The sequence below is a fragment of the Delphinapterus leucas genome, chromosome 19, assembly GCF_059928025.1.
Source record: "Delphinapterus leucas isolate spDelLeu-1000000601 "Yukka" chromosome 19, BTC_Dleu_Yukka2, whole genome shotgun sequence".
In the NCBI taxonomy this organism is placed as follows: domain Eukaryota; kingdom Metazoa; phylum Chordata; class Mammalia; order Artiodactyla; family Monodontidae; genus Delphinapterus; species Delphinapterus leucas.
Genome location: NC_143147.1, coordinates 40816301 through 40835481, shown reverse-complemented (window position 1 = coordinate 40835481; position 19181 = coordinate 40816301). Strand labels below are relative to the sequence as shown.

Sequence of the window (19181 nt, the reverse complement as noted above, 5' to 3'; positions counted from 1 at the left end):
CATTTGAGATAGAAGTCTTCTTTCTTTGCCTTAATCTAGCATGAGCTTTCAGATGGAGATCTGGATCTGGATCTTGTTGGTGAAGATGAAGTAAATCATCTCGATGGCAGCAGTTCTTCTGCCAGTTCCACAGCAACAAGTAACACGGAAGAAAATGACATTGATGAAGAAACCATGTGAGTGTTCACATTAACTACCACTATAAATCATCTAAGTGGTAATTATTAGAAGCATATTAATTAAGTTAGGCCTAAAAATGTGGATATTAAGGATTTTTTTTTCTTGATCTACAGTATCTTATATAAATAAAGGAACTTGAAGGGAAGAGTGAACCGATTTCCTCCCTGTCATCTCTGGGTTCCAAACTGAGCTTTAGTTTTTGCTTTAGCTTTAATTTTGCAATTATTTCATATTTAAGAAAAGTTGCAAAAATATTAACAGGGAATTCCCGTATTTCCTTTGCCCAGATTAATTCCCCAAATTTAATATTTTGCTTTGTTATGTTTCTTTTCTCTCACTCTATATAATTATTTTGTGAGACATTTGAGATTAAGTGAATATACTTCTCATTGTGTACTTCTAAAACCAAGTATGTCTCTTATGTAATTTCAGTACCATTATCAAAATCAGGAAGTTAACATTGATGTAATACTATAATCTATGACCTTATAGAAATTTTGACAGTGATGTCCTTTGTCTGGTTTAGGATCCAATTCAGGATCACATGTTGCTTTTTTTTTTTTTTGCGGTACACGGGCCTCTCACTGTTGTGGCCTCTCTGGTTGCGGAGCACAGGCTCTGGACACGCAGGCTCAGCGGCCATGGCTCACGGGCCCAGCCGCTCCATGGCATGTGGGATCTTCCCGGACTGTGGCACGAACCCGTGTCCCCTGCATCGGCAGGTGGACTCTCAACCACTGTGCCACCAGGGAAGCCCCACATGTTGCTTTTTGTTAAGACACTTTAATCTGCTTCAGTCTGGTTCATGTAGTCTTTTTTTTTTTTTTAATTTGTTTTTCATGAGTTTGACACTTCAGAGAAATACAGAGTGGTTATTTTGTAGGAAGTCCCTCAATTTGGAGTAGTCTGATATTACCTCATAATTAGATCGAGGTTATGCACTTTTGGCAGGAATAAGACAGAAGTGATGATGTAGCTTTTTCAGCGCATCAATGTGAGGGGACAGTGGAAGGCGCATGTCTTCAATCTGTCCCATTATGGTTGATTGATTTAGAATACTTGGTTAAGGTGATATCTGCCAGATCTCTCTACTTTTGCCCGTTGTAATTAATAAGTATCATGTGGGGACATATTTGGAGACTGTAAATATCTTATTTCTTGTTGTACTTTAGTCCACTAATTTTATCATTCATTGGTGATTCTTGCTTGAAAAAGATTACTGTGTTGATTGCTGAATGATGATTTTCTAATGCCATCCTTCTACGTTTATTAATTGGAATTCTATTCTAAGGAAGAACTTTCCCCTCTGCCCCATTCATTAATTAACTAATTAATTTCATTAGTATAGACTCATGGAGTTTTGTATTTTTAAATCATTTAATCCACTTACTATCATAATTTATTGCTCGGATTGTCCCAGATTTGGCCAGTGGCAGCCTTTTAAAAACCCCTGTGTCCTTTCTAGATGTCCTCATTATTTTATAAGCACTTTCTTATTTTCTGGCATTACAAGACATTCCAGGTTCATCTTGTACTTTCTCTGTCCCAGCCCTGGCACCAGCCATTTCACAAGAGTAAGGTGAGAGTTTTAAACCCCCTATTTGACCTCACCCCCCCATTTCCACAAATTAGCTCCTCAAAATAGACCTTTTTCACTTAATGTTCCCTCTTTAGCATACGTGGCAAATTGCCTAAAAGGGTTAGTTGAAATGTGAAGCCTTTAAGTCATCAAATGAGAAATCATTATTAGTGATATTTTTAAATATATAGAATAGAACTGATTAATTTGAATTAACATGGAAAATTCTTTTAGGTGGTGATTCTATAAAGTGGAATCCACCTTGATAATAGCTTAAATACATGGTTCTATCTGAATTAATTCCTTTGACTGTTAGGTCTCTTGACTTTTTTCAAGGTAGTTTTGAGGGCAATTGGATTTTACGTAAAATTGGATTCACAGCATCTCATTAGATTGACTTTTTAATGCTTTTTCTACTAGAAGGTATTCGATTATGTTCCCTTTATATACATCTACAATAATATCTTGATCCAAACTGTTTTATATAATTCATAGAAACAGCACAGTTAATCTTGAGCTAATTTGAGCATCTGGGGAATCATAAACTGTTAGCTCTTACAAATTAAGGTCAGTTCCTTGTATAGATGGGGAAATAGATACACAGTTGATTTGGGTAATGGTTATTATAAACAGCTTTTAGTTAACTAGAACACATGTATCAAGTAGGCCTTTCTTCTCTTCCTCCACCTCAGTCTTTCTATGATAGTATTATATATTTTCTTCCTGCTGTTTTTTTCTTTTTATTTTGAGGTAATTGTAAATTCACTTGCAGTTGGAGGAAATAATACAAGATCCCATATACCCTTTGCCAAGCTTTCCCCAGTAAAATTTGTATACATGCTTTGCAAATACTTTCTCCCATTCTGTAGCTTGTCTTCTCCCACTCTGTAGCTTGTCTTTTCATATTCTTAACAGGGTCTTTTGCCAATCAGATGTTTTTAATCTTTCAACAGTGTTTTGTAATTTTCAGAGTATATGTTTTACACATCTTTTGTTTAATTCATTCCTAAGTATCTTATTCTTTTTTATGCTATTGTAAATGCAATTGACTTTTCTTTTTAAATTTCCTTTGTGTATTGTTCTTTTGCAAGTACATGAAAATCCAGTTGATTTTTGTTTCTTGCAACATTGCTAACTCGTTTATTAGTTCTGATAGTTTTTTTAATGGATTCTTTAGGTTTTTCTATATACAGTATTACATCTGTAAATAGATTTAGTTTTACTTCTTTTTTTCCAATTTGGATGCCTTTTATCTCTTTTTCTTGCCTAAGTTCACTGCATAGAATGTTGAATAGAATTGGTGGTAGTGGACATTCTTTTTTCTTTTTAATAGATTTATTTATTTATTTAGGCTGCATCAGGTCTTTGTTGCTGCACGTGGGCTTTCTCTAGTTGCGGTGAGTGGGGCTCTTTGTTGCGGTGCACGGGCTTCTCATTGCAGTGGCTTCTCTTGTTGCAGAGCACGGGCTTTAGGCACGCGGGCTTCAGTAGTTGTGGTACGAAGGCTCAGTAGTTGTGGTTGTGGCTCATGGGCTCTAGAGTGCAGGCTCAGGAGTTGTGGCACAGGGGCTTAGTTGCTCCACGGCATGTGGGATCTTCCCAGACCAGGAATCGAACCCGTGTCCCCTCCATTGGCAGGTGGCTTCTTAACCACTGCGGGGAGTGGACATTCTTTCTTGTCTTGTTCCTGATATTAGAGGGAAAGCGTTCAGTCTTTCACCATTAAGTGTGATGTTAGCTGTGGGTTTTACATCTATGCCCTTCTAGTCCTGGTTTATTGAGTGTTTTTGTTATGAAAGGGTATTGGATTTTGTCATATTCTCCTTCTGCATCTATTCAGATGATCATGTAGTTGGTTTTTTTTTATTCTGTTGATATGGTGTTTTACATTAGTTGATTTTCAGATTCTAAACCAACTTTGTATTCCTTGGTTAAATTCTATTCTGCTTTGGTGTGTAATTCCTTTTATGTTTTGCTGGATTCCATTTGAGAGTATTTTTTTATGTTCTTAATAGTGTTACACCTTTCTCTGTGGCTCAGTTTTTAGCGGCTGCTTCCTTCTGCAGGCAAAATCTCTGAGCCAGAGCTCTGAAGCTGGAGTGAGCACAAAGGTGTGCTTATTTCTCCCACTTTAGAAGCTGACCCATTGTGGATGGGCAAGTTGGGGGCTGGAGCCTCAGATCTTTTCGGTTTGTCTTCTCAGGCCTGGGACTTCTGCTTTATGAGTGAATTGGGGCACTGGGGATCTGGGCCCCAGTTACCTCAGCGTGCTGCATCCAAGGTAGAGCCTTGGGTCTGGGTAGAAGAAGGGAATCCCTACCTCTTGGTCACATACACCTGACTTTAGCCTCAGCCACGGGTAGCTGGGAACAGGATGAGAAATGCTGATGTCTTACTCCTCCTGGGAATATAGCCCTTCTGTTGGGGAGCTGTGGGAAATGGGAGCCCTATGTTCTTGGCTGCACCAGTCTGAAGTGGAATTTCTGTATCACTGAATGGGGGTGGGGAGTGGTCTTGGCTCAAGTACCACAGACTCACTGTTGTTACCAAATTTTAGTACATTTTTTTGAGGAGGTGTTTTCATCTGCTATATGCTCTTAGAACCATTTCCAGAGTCTAAATGGTTGCTTTAAAAAATAATTTTCACCAGTGTCACTGGAAAGCAGATCAGTAGAGCTCCTCGTGCTGTCAGTCCGGGAACTGATTTTAAGACTACTTTAAATACTCAAAACTAGCACTGATTAGTGCTGTTCCATATAGTACTTTGTTATTTAAAATAAGGTGATTGTGTTTTGATAGACAACACCCTCTTTTCTGAAATAGTATTTTAAGAAAATAGTGTTTAGTCACATATAGTAATTTAAACATCTTTCTTAACCTTAAAGTGTACTGTGTTAAGCCTAATTTACTACCATTAAGTTACAAATCCTTTGAAGCTATAATCTCTTCTGCTTACAATGGTTTTCAGATTTTCTATTTTAAAAATTAAATGTTGCCAACCTATCTTGGTATTTTAAAAAGGTAGATTGAACATTAATAATACTGCCCATACATGTGATAATGACAAAAGTCTTTTCCCTCAATTTTGTATTTAGAAATATTCTATTACTTCACAGGAGAAAGCTATACACAATTGTTATGAAGTTCACTGAGGTGTGACAAGTAATATTAATTGTACTTACTATGTGGAATGATGAATTATATATTCTTAGGTCTGGAGAAAATGATGTGGAATACAACAACATGGAATTGGAAGAGGGAGAACTCATGGAAGATGCAGCTGCAGCAGGACCTTCAGGTACTGAGGCCAGGCCCCACAAGCTGTTCTGCCTTCTCTCTGCTCTTCTCTGAATGTATCATATTTTGATATGTGGCAGCCATTGCTCTACATGTTTCATGGTGTTAGAAGGACTATATTTTATGTATGGATTTTAGAGTGAATTACTAATAGTATTTAAAACAGTAATAATAGCTAAAATTTAATGTGTTCTTATGTACCAGGCACTGTGCAGAAGCACTTTACGTGTACCTTATCTCATTTGCCTATAAAATTCTTGGCGATAGGTTTTAATATTATCTTCTTTTTATAGCTATAGAAACTGATGTGTAAAGGAATTAAGGAACTTGCTGTCTTTTCACAATTAAGTAAATGAAAGAGAGGAATTAGAGTTTTCAGTTTATTTGAATGCAAAGCTCATCATCTTATCTACTTTTATATATACTTAACTCTCTTTTACGATACATAAGTCTTACTTGTATACCTATCTCAATTATAAGAATAATCTGAATAGAATTGTTGAATCTTTGACTTAAAAAGGACCTTTTGAGAACTCATTTTATATGTGGAAATAACTCAGAGATTTAGTTGCTTAGATCACATAGGTAGTTGTTGGTATAGCCAGACTAGAACCTCATATCGTCTTCGTGGACCCAGTTTTTTGCCAAAGTACATTGCTCCTCCTAGGATAACCTTACTTAAATAGTAGGTGTTTCTTTTGTGTTCTTGGACCTATTTAATTAAGCATGGGAAACTTGGCTAGAACAATTATCAGCTAGTTTGTACTGCTTCTGCTTTACTGGTGCTGCGTCGGGTCTTAGTTGCGGCACACCGGATCTTTTGTTGCGGTGCACAGGCTCAGTAGTTGTGGTGTGTGGGTTTCTCTCTAGTTGTGGCATGCAGGCTCCAGAGCGTGTGGGCTTTGTTGCCCCACGGCATGTGGGATCTTAGTTCCCCCAACCAGGGATCGAACCCGTGTCCCCTGCATTGGAAGGTGGATTCTTAACCACTGGACCACCAGGGAAGTCCCCCATACTGTTTGGATGACTGTAGCTTTGTAGTGTAGTTTGAAATCAGGGAGTATGATACCTCCAGCTATGTTCTTTCTCTAGATTGCTTTGGCTCTTCAGGGTCTTTTGTGTTTCCATACAAATATTAGGATTCTTTGTTCTAGTTCTGTGAAAAATGCTGTTGGTGTTTGAATCTGTAGATTGCCTTGGGTAGTATGGTCATTTTAACAATATTAATTCTTCCTATCTATGAGCACAGTGTATCTTTCCATTTGTGTTGTCTTCAGTTTCTTTCATCAATGTCTTAACAGTTTTCAGAGTGCAACTCTTTTATCTCCTTGGTTAGATTTATTCCTGGGTTTTTTTTTCTTCTTAATGAAGTTGTAAATGAGATTATTTTCTAATTTCTCCTTCTGATAGTTTGTTTCTAGAGTATAGATATGCAACAGATTTTTGATTTGTATTAATTTTGTATCCTGAAACTTTACAGAATTTGTTGAAGAGTTCTAGTAGTTTTTTGGTGGTATCTTTAGGGTTTTCTATGTGTAGTATCATGTCATCTGCAAACAGTGACAGTTTTACTTCTTCCTTTCCAATTTGGATTTTTAAAAAAATTTTTCTTCCTGTCTAATTGCTGTGGCTAGGACTTCCAGTATTATGTTGAATAAAAGTGGTGAGAGTGGACGTCCTTGTCTTGTTCCTGATCACAGAGGAAATGCTTTCATCTTTTCACTGATGAGTATGATGTGAGCTGTGAGCTTGTTATATATGGCTGTTATTATGTTGGGATATGTTCCCTTTGTACCCACTTTGTTTATAGTTTCTATCATAAATGGATGTTGAATTTTGTCAGAAGCTTTTCTTGCATTTATTAAGATGAGCAATTTTTATTCTGTAATTTGTTAATGTGGTGTATCACATTGATTGAGCCATCCTTGCATCCCTGGGATAAATCCCACTTGATCACAGTCTCTGATCTTTTTAATGTTTTGTTGAATTTTGTTTGCTAAAGTTTTGTTGAGCGTTTTTGTTGCTACGTTCATCATTGATATTGGTCTGTAATTTTCTTTTCTGGTGGTGTCTTTGGTTTTGGTATCAGAGTGGTGCTGGCCTCATATAATGAGTTTGGAAGCATTACTTCCTCTTCAATTTTTTGGATTAGTTTGAAAAGAATACCTGTTAACTCTTTAAATGTTTGGTAGAATTCACCTGTGAAGCCATATGGTACTGGACTTTTGTTTGTTGGGAATTAAGTTTTTTTTATTACTGATTCAGTTGAAATTTTATTACTGGTAATCAGTCTGTTCCTAATTTTCTATTTCTTCCTGATTCAGTCTTGGGAGACTGGACATTTCTAGTAATAATCCATTTCTTCTAGTTTGTCCATTTTATTGGCATATAATTGTCTGTAGTAATCTCTTACGATCTGATGTGTCTCTTTGTATTTCTGTTGTGTCAGTTGTAACTATTTCTTTCCTTCTACTAACTTTGGGTTTTGTTTTTTCTTTTTTTTTTTTTCTAGTTCCTTTAGTTGTAATGTTATGTTGTTTATTTGAGACTTTTCTTACTTCCTGAGGTAGGCTTGTATTGCTGTAAACTTTTCCCTTAGTATTGCTTTTGCTGTGTTCCATAGATTTTTTGGATCATCGTGTTTCTGTTTTCATTTGTCTCAGGTATTTTTTTATTTCCTCGTAGATTTCTTCAGTTGATTAGTAGCATATTGTTTAGCCTCCACATGTTTGTGTTGTTTGCAGCTTTTTTCTTGTCGTTGATTTCTAGTCTCTTAGTGTTGTGGTCAGAAAAGATGCTTGTTATGATTTCATTCTTAAATTTCCTGAGACTTGTTTTGTGGCCTAGCATGTGATCTGTCCTGGAGAATAATGTTCCCTGTGCACTTGAAAAGAATGTGAACTCTGCTGCTTTTGGGTAGGATATTCTGTATATAGAGATCTATATCTATATATCTCTATTAAGTCCATCTAATAGACGGACTAATGTGTCATTTAAGACCAGTGGTCTAATGTGTCATTTAATGCCAGTGTTTCCTTATTGATTTTCTGTCTGTATGATCTATCCATTGATGTAAATGGGGTGTTAAAGTCTCCTACTATTATTGTGTTACCGTCTATTTCTCCCTTTATGTCTATTAACATTTGCTTTATATACTTAGGTGCTCCTACGTTGGGTACATACTTATTTACAATTGTTATATCTTCTTGTTGGATTGATCCCCTTATCATTACATACTGACCTTCTTTGTCTTTGTTATGGACTTTGTTTTAAGTCTGTTTTGTCTGATGTAAATATTGCTACCCCACGTTTCTTTTTGTTTCCGTTTCCATGGAATACCTTTTTCTATCCTGTCACTTTCAGTCTGTGGGTGTTTTTAGATCTGAAGTGAGTCTTGTAGCCACATATATATGGGTCTTGTTTTTGTATCCCCTGGGCTACTCTGTGTCTTTTGATTGTAGGGTTAGTCCATTTATGTTTAAAGTAACTATTGATAGGTATGTACTTATTGCCTTTTTGTTAATAGTTTTCCGTTTCTGTATTTCGTTTTTGTTCCATTCCTCTTTTGCTCTCTTCCCTTATGATTTGATGACTATCTTTAGTGTTAGTTTGGATTTCTTTCTTTTTTGTGTGTGTATCTATGGCTTTCTAGTTTGTGGTTACCATGAGGTAACACACACACACATACAGACAGACACATGATTATTTTAAATTGCTGATTTCTTAAGTTTGAACACATTATAACAACCTTGAATTTTTATTCCCCTCCCTACCCCCACTCCATGTTTAATGTTTTTATGTTATATTTTACCTCTTTTGTGTACCTCTTAACTGCTTATTGTGGACATAATGAGCTTTTATCCTTCGTACTTGCCTTATAAGTATTTGATCTACTACAATCAAGATGTTAAGTTGTCCGTTAAAGAGATCTTTCTTATACAGAAGCCTAGGTATATAGTAAAATAGTATATACTAAATTTAATTTTTTAGACAGTATTAAATAATGATATAGCTTAAAACAAATATTTAGTGACTCAGGTGGCCTCATTCCCATAAGAATTGCTTTTAGTTTATTCAGTTATTTTCTTTTAGTTGCAAGAGAATTTAGGCTTAATAATATGTGCTGAAAAGGGTTTTAAATATTTTTCTAATGTAGAACCTTAGCTAGTTGAATCAGCTGAGTATGAAAAATCTATTCTGTTGATATAATTGCCTGCCATGTGTAACTTATGAAACACTGCAATAATACTTCTAATTTGAGAACTAAAAAGCTTTGACAGTATAATACTTTTGTAAAACAAATTGACGTTGTATAAAGTTATTACTCAAAACATCTGTTATATATTTCAGGTTAAAGATTTTTAAGGTTACTTGTTCCACAAATGTTTAATGAACACCCACTAGGTATCAGCCATTGTGTTGTTCATTGGGTTTATAAAATGAATGAGCATCACTTTTGCAGCACTAGTCATTGTAAAACTTTGTGGTTGTAAATATAGATACAGGGTGACACCAAAAATGGAAAGAACAGCTAATTGGAAATGGGTGAAAAAAGGTTTCAGAGAGAGAGAGTGATACTTGATCTTGCTCTTTAAAGATGAGCTCAGTTCATTAGGCGAACAGGGAAATAATGAGATTAAAGAGCAAAGGCATTCTAGGCAGAAGTCGCAGCATTGTCCTTTTTGGGAACTTCAGATATTTGAGAGTTTAGTTTATATGGGGGCAGGCCAGTGTGAGATTGGTAAGCAGGAACAAGATTAGGTAATGGAAAGTCTTATTTGCCAGACTAAGGAGTTTGGGTTTTAAAGGTCTTTCTTTTTTTTTTTTTTTTTAAATAAATAAATAAACGTGCATTGGGTCTTCGTTGCTGCGTGTGGGCTTTTCTCTAGTTGCGGAGAGCAGGGGCTACTCTTTGTTGCGGGGTGCAGGCTTCTCATTGCAGTGGCTTCTCTTGTTGTGGAGCACGGACTCTAGGCGCATGGGCTTCAGTAGTTGTGGTACGCAGGCTCAGTAGTTGTGGCGCACGGGCTTAGTTGCTCCGCGGCATGTGGGATCTTCCCGGACCAGGGCTTGAACCTGTGTCCCCTGCATTGGCGGGTGGATTCTTAACCACTGCAACACCAGGGAAGTCCCCACTAAAGGTCTTTAAAAGCGAATGTGATCAGATTTGTCTTTATAATGGAAAATGGATGAGCTAAGATTAGTTAGAAAACTACCGCGGGAATTCCCTGAGAGTCCAGTGGTTAGGACTCCATGCTTTCACTGCTGAGGGCACGGGTTCAGTCCCTGGTTGGGGAATTAAGATCCTATAAGCTGTGTGGCAGGGCCAGAAAAAAGAAAGAAAGAAAAAAAAACTACCTCAATATTCCAGGAGAGAAATTTTCAGGGCCTAAAATAAGGTAGTAGCAGACAAGGTAAAGAAGAAGAAACCTTTTGAGAGATGTTAAATAGTATCTACACAACTTGCGAGTGTCTTACTGGATTGGTTGGAGTTGGTGGAGATGTGGGGATGATCCTTAACATTTCTAGGTTAGCCCGTGCCGTTACATAAGCGAATGAGTCCAGGAGCAGAAGATAGTATATTCCGTTTGATCCATGTTGGTCTTGAGAGGCCTGTGGGACCCCCATGTATTGATCTCCAGACCCATATAACTGGCTGCTTAGAAGACCACAGGTGTGCAGTCTGGTCTATTAATGTATATTGCTTTTTAAAAATAAGTATCAGAATTTTTATTCATTAGAATAAATGAATTAATTTAAAATATTATTCAAAAGTTTTATCCATAATATATAAAGAACTTTTACAAATCAATAAGAAAAAGATAAGACAACCTTTTAGTAAAAAAGACAAAAGACAAGAATAGACACTTCACGAAGGAGGCTGTCTAGGTCACCAGTACACATTTTTAAAGGTGCTCAGCCTCTTTTGTCAGAGAAACGCAAATTGTGATGTGTCCCAGTGTGGATCTCTTGAGTTTATCCTACATGAAGTTTGTTGAGTTGAGTTTTTTGGATGTTTAGATTAATAGATTTCATTATATGTGGGAAATTTTTATCCATTTTTCTTCAAATAATCTTTCTCCTCCTCTCTAATTCCCATTATGTGTATGTTGGTACACTTGGTGGGGTTCCACAGGTCTCTGAGATTCTGTTCATTCTCTTTTTCAGGAAATGCCAGATAAAAACCACATTATGATACCATTGCATACCCACTGTAATGGCTAATACATTTTAAACTGGCAATATTAAATATTGAAAGCATTTGGAGAGGTGGAAACTCTCATAGCCTGCTGGTAGGAATGAAAAGTGATACCACTCCTTTGGAAAACTGTTGGGCAATATGGGCTGAAGCTGAACAAACACATCCTATGGCTTTCCCAGTTCCAACAGAGTGGGAGGTGGTGTTTGCCAGTCGAATTTTACAAGATAATTTAGAGCAGCATTGTTCTTTTTCAGGTGGTTTTGTTTTCTTGTGTTTTTAATTTAAAAAATATAAATGTAATTTATAACAAAGTAAAGGATGTGAAAAACTGGAGAAGACTAGAAAGGTAGTTTGGGTCTAGACTGTGTAAAACCTGGAATGTCATTCTAATGCATACAGGCACAGAGCTTAGATAGATCAGTGTAACATTTTAGCAGGGTTAATCTGGCTTGGCTTAGGAGGAGAGGATCCATTTTCTTTTTTATGAGGTGTTTTTTTGTTTTTTCCGAGTGAAGTTCAAGAGTATATATCTGCTTGTAAGTTCAGTAGCTTTATTCCTAGTAGCCAAAAGCTAAAAGCAACCCAAATTCTTTCCTAATAGTAATAAGGAGAGAAACTGGATATATTCACATTTTGGAGCCCTGCACAGAAATAATGAAAGTGAATAAACTGCTATATATAACAATATAGATGAATCTCATGAATATCATGTTGAGCAAAGAAGCAGGGTATGAGTACAACTGTATCATAACATTTATGTAAAGTTCAAAAACAGGCAAAACTAATCTATGGTGTTTAACTCTGGATGGAAGTTACCTTTGAGGAGGAAGGTTAGTGAGCAATTCTAGGAGGCATGGAGGAATTTTGGGGTGCCATTAATTTGTGACCATACACTAGGCTGTATACTTATGTATGAGACACACACACACACACACACACACAGAATGATGGCAGTGTTAGCTCTGAGAGAGGGAAACTGAAATAGATGCTAAAGTCTTTGATGCCCGTGGATGAATGTGATAGTGAGTAGAAGGGGTGGGAACATGGGAGGGAGGGAGTAGCTGAAGGGCATGAACCACAAAGGAAAGGAGTTTTTGTTCATTGGTGAGAGTAGTGACCTGGAAGAGGGGTTAGAAACAGAAGACTGTTAATGCTCCTTTCTGTACTGGGGGTCCATTTAACATGGGAGAATGAGCAACTTTTTTTTTTAAAGAAGAACTAGATATCCGGGCGGTAGATACCATACTCTGGGCTACTGAGTTTATTTACTAAACAATCAGAACCACCTGAGTAGCTTTTTGGAAAAAGGTCCTGGATCCCATTCTAATATTCTCGTTCAGTACATCTAGAGTAGGGCCAAGAATTTTAAAAATTCCTCCAACTGACTGATATGCAGCCTGATTCGGGAACTCCCTAGTAAAGGAAAATGGCTAAGAAACAGTTTCGAGGTGGAGTGGGGATAGTTTTCTGCCTTTTAAAATAGGAGTTGCAGTGGGTACAGAGGCTGAAAGAAAAATTGGCAATGAGATAATCCTTAGAAGAGGAAGAGGATGGGGACTTCCCTGGTGGCACAGTGGTTAAGGATCCGCCTGCCAGTGCAGGGCACACGGGTTCGAGCCCTGGTCCAGGAAGATCCCACATGCCGTGGAGCTACTGAGCCTGCGCTCTAGAGCCCGTGAACCACAACTACTGAAGGCCGCGTGCCCAGAGCCCGTGCTTCGCCACAGGAGAAGGCACTGCAGTGAGAAGTCCGCGCACTGCCACGAAGAGAAGACCCTGCTCGCCACAACTAGCGAAAGCCCGCTCACGGCAACGAGGACCCAATGCAGCCAAAAATAAATAAATAAATAAAATAAATTTTTTTTTTTTAAAAAAAGGAAGAGGATGAAGAAGTAGGAGAAGGTAAGGACATAAGAATGTGAACATAGATGAAAAACATAAGTAAATAACTGGCCTGAAGCTTCTGAATAACTAAACTTTTCTCCTACGTTTTTCCCCCAGATCTCTTTGGAAGCACTCATGAATAGTCAGAACCTGATTATTTCATGCTATTTTTTATATTATCTACTTTAAGACTTTGCTGCATGTAACATTATTTAATGTTGTGTTTCTTTAGAATATATTTAAATAGCTTTATTTAAGGAGGTCAATTTTTTTTTTTTTTTTTTGCGGTACACGGGCCTCTCACTGCTGTGGCCTCTCCCGTTGCGGAGCACAGGCTCCGGACGCACAGGCTCAGCGGCCATGGCTCACGGGCCCAGCCGCTCTGCGGCATCTTCCCAGACTGGGGCACGAACCCGTGTCCCCTGCATCGGCAGGCGGACTCTCAACCACTTCGCCACCAGGGAAGCCCAAGGAGGTCAGTTTTAACCAACATTTCCATATCTAACACTTGTTAGGCATTGTACTAGGCGCTAGAGAGAAGTCAGATGGTTTCCTTGGCTTAAGGAACTTATTATCAATACAGGTAATATAGAGATGACATTATTTTCAGATGTCTATATTATGCATCTGTCATTAGCAAGGTAAGTCTGAAATCTTCAAACTGTACTTCAGTATTTAATCAAACTAGAAAAAATGTCTGCCAAACCGTCATGACCTGAGCATTTTGCTGTCCAGAGACCTGGAGAAGACTTCTGCTATTTTGGTGTCTAGTTCCTTGGGATCTGTTATACCAGGGAGCTTGACTTTGACCCAAGACCACTGGGTTATGCGATATATTCTCCTTTTCCTTACCTTCATACCCCTAACCATATATACTGTACACATTGTCACCTTTTTATTTCTAGGGTTCAGGATGGGGTTGAGGATTATGCCTGAATTTTGAGTAGTAATGAGGCCAGTCGTCAGCCACTGTTCTTTGTCCACCTCTCTGGGCAATATGGTTTCTTCTCTGTGCTTCTTATCATGAACACCAACTCCTAAGAGGTCCATAGACAAGTATTCAAACAACATCAACCAGTTTACTTTTTCTTTCTTTCTTTCTTATTAAATCTGTCCAATTATATAGCTTTCATTTTCTACATCTCTTTCTTTTGCAGGTAGTAACCATGGCTATATGGGTGCCAGTAGCAGAATGTCAAGAAGAGCACATTTATCCTCTGCTGCTACCAGTAGTTTATTAGACATTGATCCTTTAATATTAATACATTTATTGGACCTTAAGGACCGGAGCAGTATGGAAAATCTGTGGGGCTTACAGCCTCGCCCGCCTGCTTCACTTTTGCAGCCCACAGGTAAAATATTAGCAATAATTTCCCATTTTTCTGTGCTTCTCCAGAAGAACTCTTAAATTTGAACCCAAGTATCTTAAGTGTTGGAACATGGTATGTTTCTGTAGCAAATTGATTTTTCATTGTATGTTATAAAAATATATCAATCAAATCAATTTTTTGTTGTTATTGTTCAAAGGTGTTTTGTGCAAAAATAATGTCAAAATGCCTGTAAGAAGGTTTTTATATGATTTGCCTTTTAGATTGTGACTGATTGACCGTTTGATCTGTATGAAATACAGTTGTCCTCTTTGTGAATGGACTTCAAGTTTTGCAGGCTTCATGAATATCCTAACTTCTTAGTGGAACTGTGTCTAAGTTAGAAATAGAAAAAGAAGGTTTACTTATGTTTTGATGTTTAATAGCCTAAAAATGTATACCAATTAGTACTTTTTTTTGAAAAATTATTTGTTAAAGAGGAGTGACATTTGTGTTACTGTTATACACTGTATACACATACACAATTTAAATGTATAGTCAAACCTGGACTTTTTGAAACTTTTAGACATAGGCATTTACTTTAAAATGACACATTTTAAAAACCATTTTTGTTGGAAAGCTTCCTAAAATATACTGCACATTTTTCTTTCTTTTTTTTTTTTTTAAGGAATATTTATTTTTTGGTTGCGTTGGGTCTTTGTTGCTGTGTGCAGGCTTTCTCTAGTTGCAGCGAGCAGGGCCTATTCTTCGTTGCAGTGCACGGCTTCTCATTGCAGTGGCTTTGCTTTGTTGTGGAGCACAGGGTCTAGGAGCACAGACTTCAGTAGTTGTGGCATGGGGGCTCAGTAGTTATGTCTCACGGGCTCTAGAGCGCAGGCGCAGTCGTTGTGGTGCACGGGCTTAGTTGCTCCACAGAATGTGGATGCTTCCCAGACCAGGGACCGAACCTGTGTCCCTTGCATTGGCAGGCACATTCTTAACAACTGCACCACCAGGAAAGTCCCTACTGAACATTTTTCTACCTTCCTAAACAACAGTTACTATACAGATTAAATCAATGATTTACAACAGTGATTTTGATGCTTCTTTAAAGCAGCAGAACTCATTTTTCAAGTAGAATTTAAGGCAGAGTCTCAGTGTAGAAAACAGAGAAATAGAGCTGCTCTAGTGGGGGATAGATCGGAGCTTGGATTATTTAGGCCTCTTTTTTCCTAAGGTATACTTCCTGGAAGCCTGGGTCCTCAATCTGAGTGTCTCCAATCAGGTTATGAAACAGTTGCGTTTTATCTATGGTCGAAGTACATTTTGTATTATGCCTGTACTCTTGTAGTACTTACCACATTGTAAATAATTTTACATTTTTTTTCTGAGACATTTTTGTTTTAGAAAACTTTTTTTTTTTTTTTTTTTTTTTTGTGGTACGCAGGCCTCTCAGTGTTGTGGCCTCTCCCATTGCGGAGCACAGGCTCCAGACGCACAGGATCAGCAGCCACGGCTCACGGGCCTAGCCGCTACGTGGCATGTGGGATCTTCCCGGACCGGGGCACGAACCCGTGTCCCCTGCATTGGCAGGCAGACTCTCAACCACTGCGCCACCAGGGAAGCCCTAGAAAACTTTTAAAATATAGAAAATTGTAAAGAAGAAAATACAAATTACACATAGTTCTTGTGATCAACAAAGAAATACCCTTAAAAAAAACGCAACTTATCACATTGGCAAAGGTTTTGCTTAAATTATAACCAGTGTTGGGGATTCCCTGGTGGCGCAGTGGTTGAGAATCTGCCTGCCAATGCAGGGGACACGGGTTCGAGCCCTGGTCCGGGAAGATCCCACATGCCGCGGAGCAACTAGGCCCATGAGCCACAACTACTGAGCCTGCGCGTCTAGAGCCTGTGCTCCACAAGAGAGGCCGCAATAGTGAGAGGCCCGTGCACCGCGATGAAGAGTGGCCCCCGCTTGCCGCAGCTAGAGAAAGCCCTCGCACAGAAACGAAGACCCAACACAGCCAAAAATAAACTAATAAGTTAATTAATTAAAAAAAATTATAACCAGCGTTGTTTGCAAAGACCTAGTGAAACAGACAAGTTCTGTTTCTGTAGGTAGATGTATACATTGGTTTAACAATTTTGAAGGAAAATTTTGTAGTAGGTGTAAAATACCTCTATCCTTTAATCCTGTAACTTCACTTCTAGGAATATATTCCAAAGAGAAAATAATCAGAGTTGTTGAAAATATCCAACAATTTAGTTATGGTTGAAAAATTACAGTTTTGCCATGGAATAGCATATTTTATAGACAGGTAAAATCATGTTTTTGAAAAATATTCAATGTCATTGGAAAAAAAAGAATGCAGACTACATAAACAGAGTTAAGATCTTGGTTCTCTGAAAGTTTAGCTTTCTGTTAAAATTAATAATATAAATGAGATGACTTGAGTTTCAAATCCAGGTGATTAAAATGCTGATGACAAGGAGGATGGGGGAAATAGTAGAGAGAAAGAGCAAGGCTTGGATTTAAACATCTTGAGTTTGACATACCAGTGGGATATCACGGTAGAGATGCCCAGTAGACAGCTAAAAATTAAGAACTGGAATACAGGCAGTTATGTGCCTAGAAGTGATACTGGCTAATTAAAACTAAGGGAGTAAGATTGCAAAGGGGTGAGTTTCAAGAAGTTTTTCAAAGAAAGGGGCTAGGGACATAATCATGGTGAACATCTATTTTTATTGAGTGTGTGGAAGATGAGTCAGATGAAGAGGCTTTGGAAAGGAGAGAGAACAGAGTCATGGAAGCCAAATGAAGATAACCTTTCTATGAGAGGATATTTAAAGGATAATGTTAGAAAAAGATCCAGCTTTCTTTTTATTAAAAAGATTGCTTGGATTTCGATGTTCATTTTTGATTCTTTGCATATTCTTTCCTTCTCAGTCTGTATACTTTCATTTCCTTTTTTTGTCATACTGCATTAGCTGGAACTTCCGGTAGAGATTAAAAAGGAGTGGTGAAAAGGTGTTCCTGATCTTGATGGGAAAGCTTCAAGTTTCTCACCATAAAGTATGATACTAGCTGTAGGTTTTCTTTTTATATATATATAAATTTATTTTATTATTTTAAATTTTTGGCTGCGTTGGGTCTTCATTGCTGCACGCAGCCTTTCTCTAATTGTGGTGAGCAGGCGCTACCTTCATTGCAGTGCGATGGCTTCTCTTGTGGCGGAGCATGGGCTCTAAGTGTGCAGGCTTCAGTAGTTGTGGCACAAGGGCTCAGTAGTTGTGGCACAAGGGCTCAGCAGTTGTGGCTCGTGGGCTCTAGAGTGCAGGCTCAGCAGTTGTGGCACACGGGCTTAGTTGCTCCGCAGCATGTGGGATCTTCCCAGACCAGAGATCGAACCCGTGTCCCCTGCATTGGCAGGCGGATTCTTAACCACTGTACCACTAGGGAAGCCCTATAGGTTTTCCATAGATATTCTTTATCAAGTTAAGGAAGTTCCCCTTTATTCTGAGGTCTTATCGTGAATGGTTGTTGGATTTTGTCAAATGCTTTTTTTTGCATCTGTTGACATGATGTGATGGATTACATTAATTGATTTTCGAATGTTGAACCAGCCTTGCATACCTGGGATAAATCCCACTTGGTTGTGGTGTATGAGTTTTTAAATATGTTGTTGAATTCAGTTTGCTAATATTTTGTTGAGGGTTTCATGTTCATCAGAGATACTGATCTGTAGTTTTCTTGTAATGTCTTTGTCTGGTTTTGGTATTAGAGTAATGCTGACCTCATAGATTGAGTAAGGAAGTGTTCCCTCTGCCTCTTGCAGAGATTGTAGAGAATTTATCTAATTTCTTCTTTAAATGTTTGGTAGAATTCACCAGTGGACCCACCTGGGCCAGATGCTTTCTGTTTTGGAAAGGTATCAGTTACTGATTAAATTTCTTTAATAGATGCAGGCCTATTCATATTGTCTATTTCTTCTTGTGTGAGTTTTGGCAGATTGCCTTTCAAGGAATTGGTCCATTACATCTAGATTATCAAATTTGTTGGCATAGAGTTGTTCATAGTTTTCCTTTATTATCCTTTTGTTTCTTTCAACACATATTGAGTGAACACCTATCATGTATCAGACTCACTGCAGGTTTTTGTTCTTAACCACTGTGCCATAGAAAGAACATCGTAAGGGGCATCAGGGTTTGAACAACAGATAATGTAGCCGAACTAGATTTTAAGATACATGTAGTGGTAAATAGAAGTGGAAAGTCAAGTTGGATCTGTTCTGTGGAAGGCCTTTCATGCTTGCCTGAGGAATTTATTCATAGTGGACAGTGGGGAGCCATTGTTTTAGTTTAGGAATAGTTTGATTCAAACTGTATTTTAGAAAGCTTGCAGGGCTGAGAAAGCTATCAGACATGAAAATCTAATCAGGGTATAGTTGTAGAAGTTAATTGTGGTTCCTAGTATGAGAGGACAAATTCCTACATTTCTGTGTATTTTCTCAATTATTATATGCTTAAAAATATGTGGAGCTGGGATAAGGCCTTCAGAATCTTTTGACATTATAAAAGTTGTACTTAACCTCTAGGGAACAGATTAACCTAGGCAATGTATAATTAAGATTTTACTTATAGCAAACAGTTATGCTTGTAAAGGTGGAGTTTATGGGGCTTGGCAACTAATTGTAACATGGTAAAGAGGACTCTGAAGTGGCTTAGGTGA

General features: G+C 37.9%; 1 protein-coding gene across 1 annotated transcript in view; it reads left to right on the top strand.

Annotated features, from left to right (window-relative positions):
* TRIM37 (tripartite motif containing 37) overlaps positions 1 to 19181 on the top strand; it is a 125930-nt gene that overhangs the window by 64741 nt on the left and 42008 nt on the right. The window contains 3 exon segments of the mRNA XM_089900941.1: positions 40 to 176; positions 4972 to 5057; positions 14300 to 14494. Of these exon segments, the coding sequence (XP_089757067.1) occupies positions 40 to 176; positions 4972 to 5057; positions 14300 to 14494 (418 nt within the window).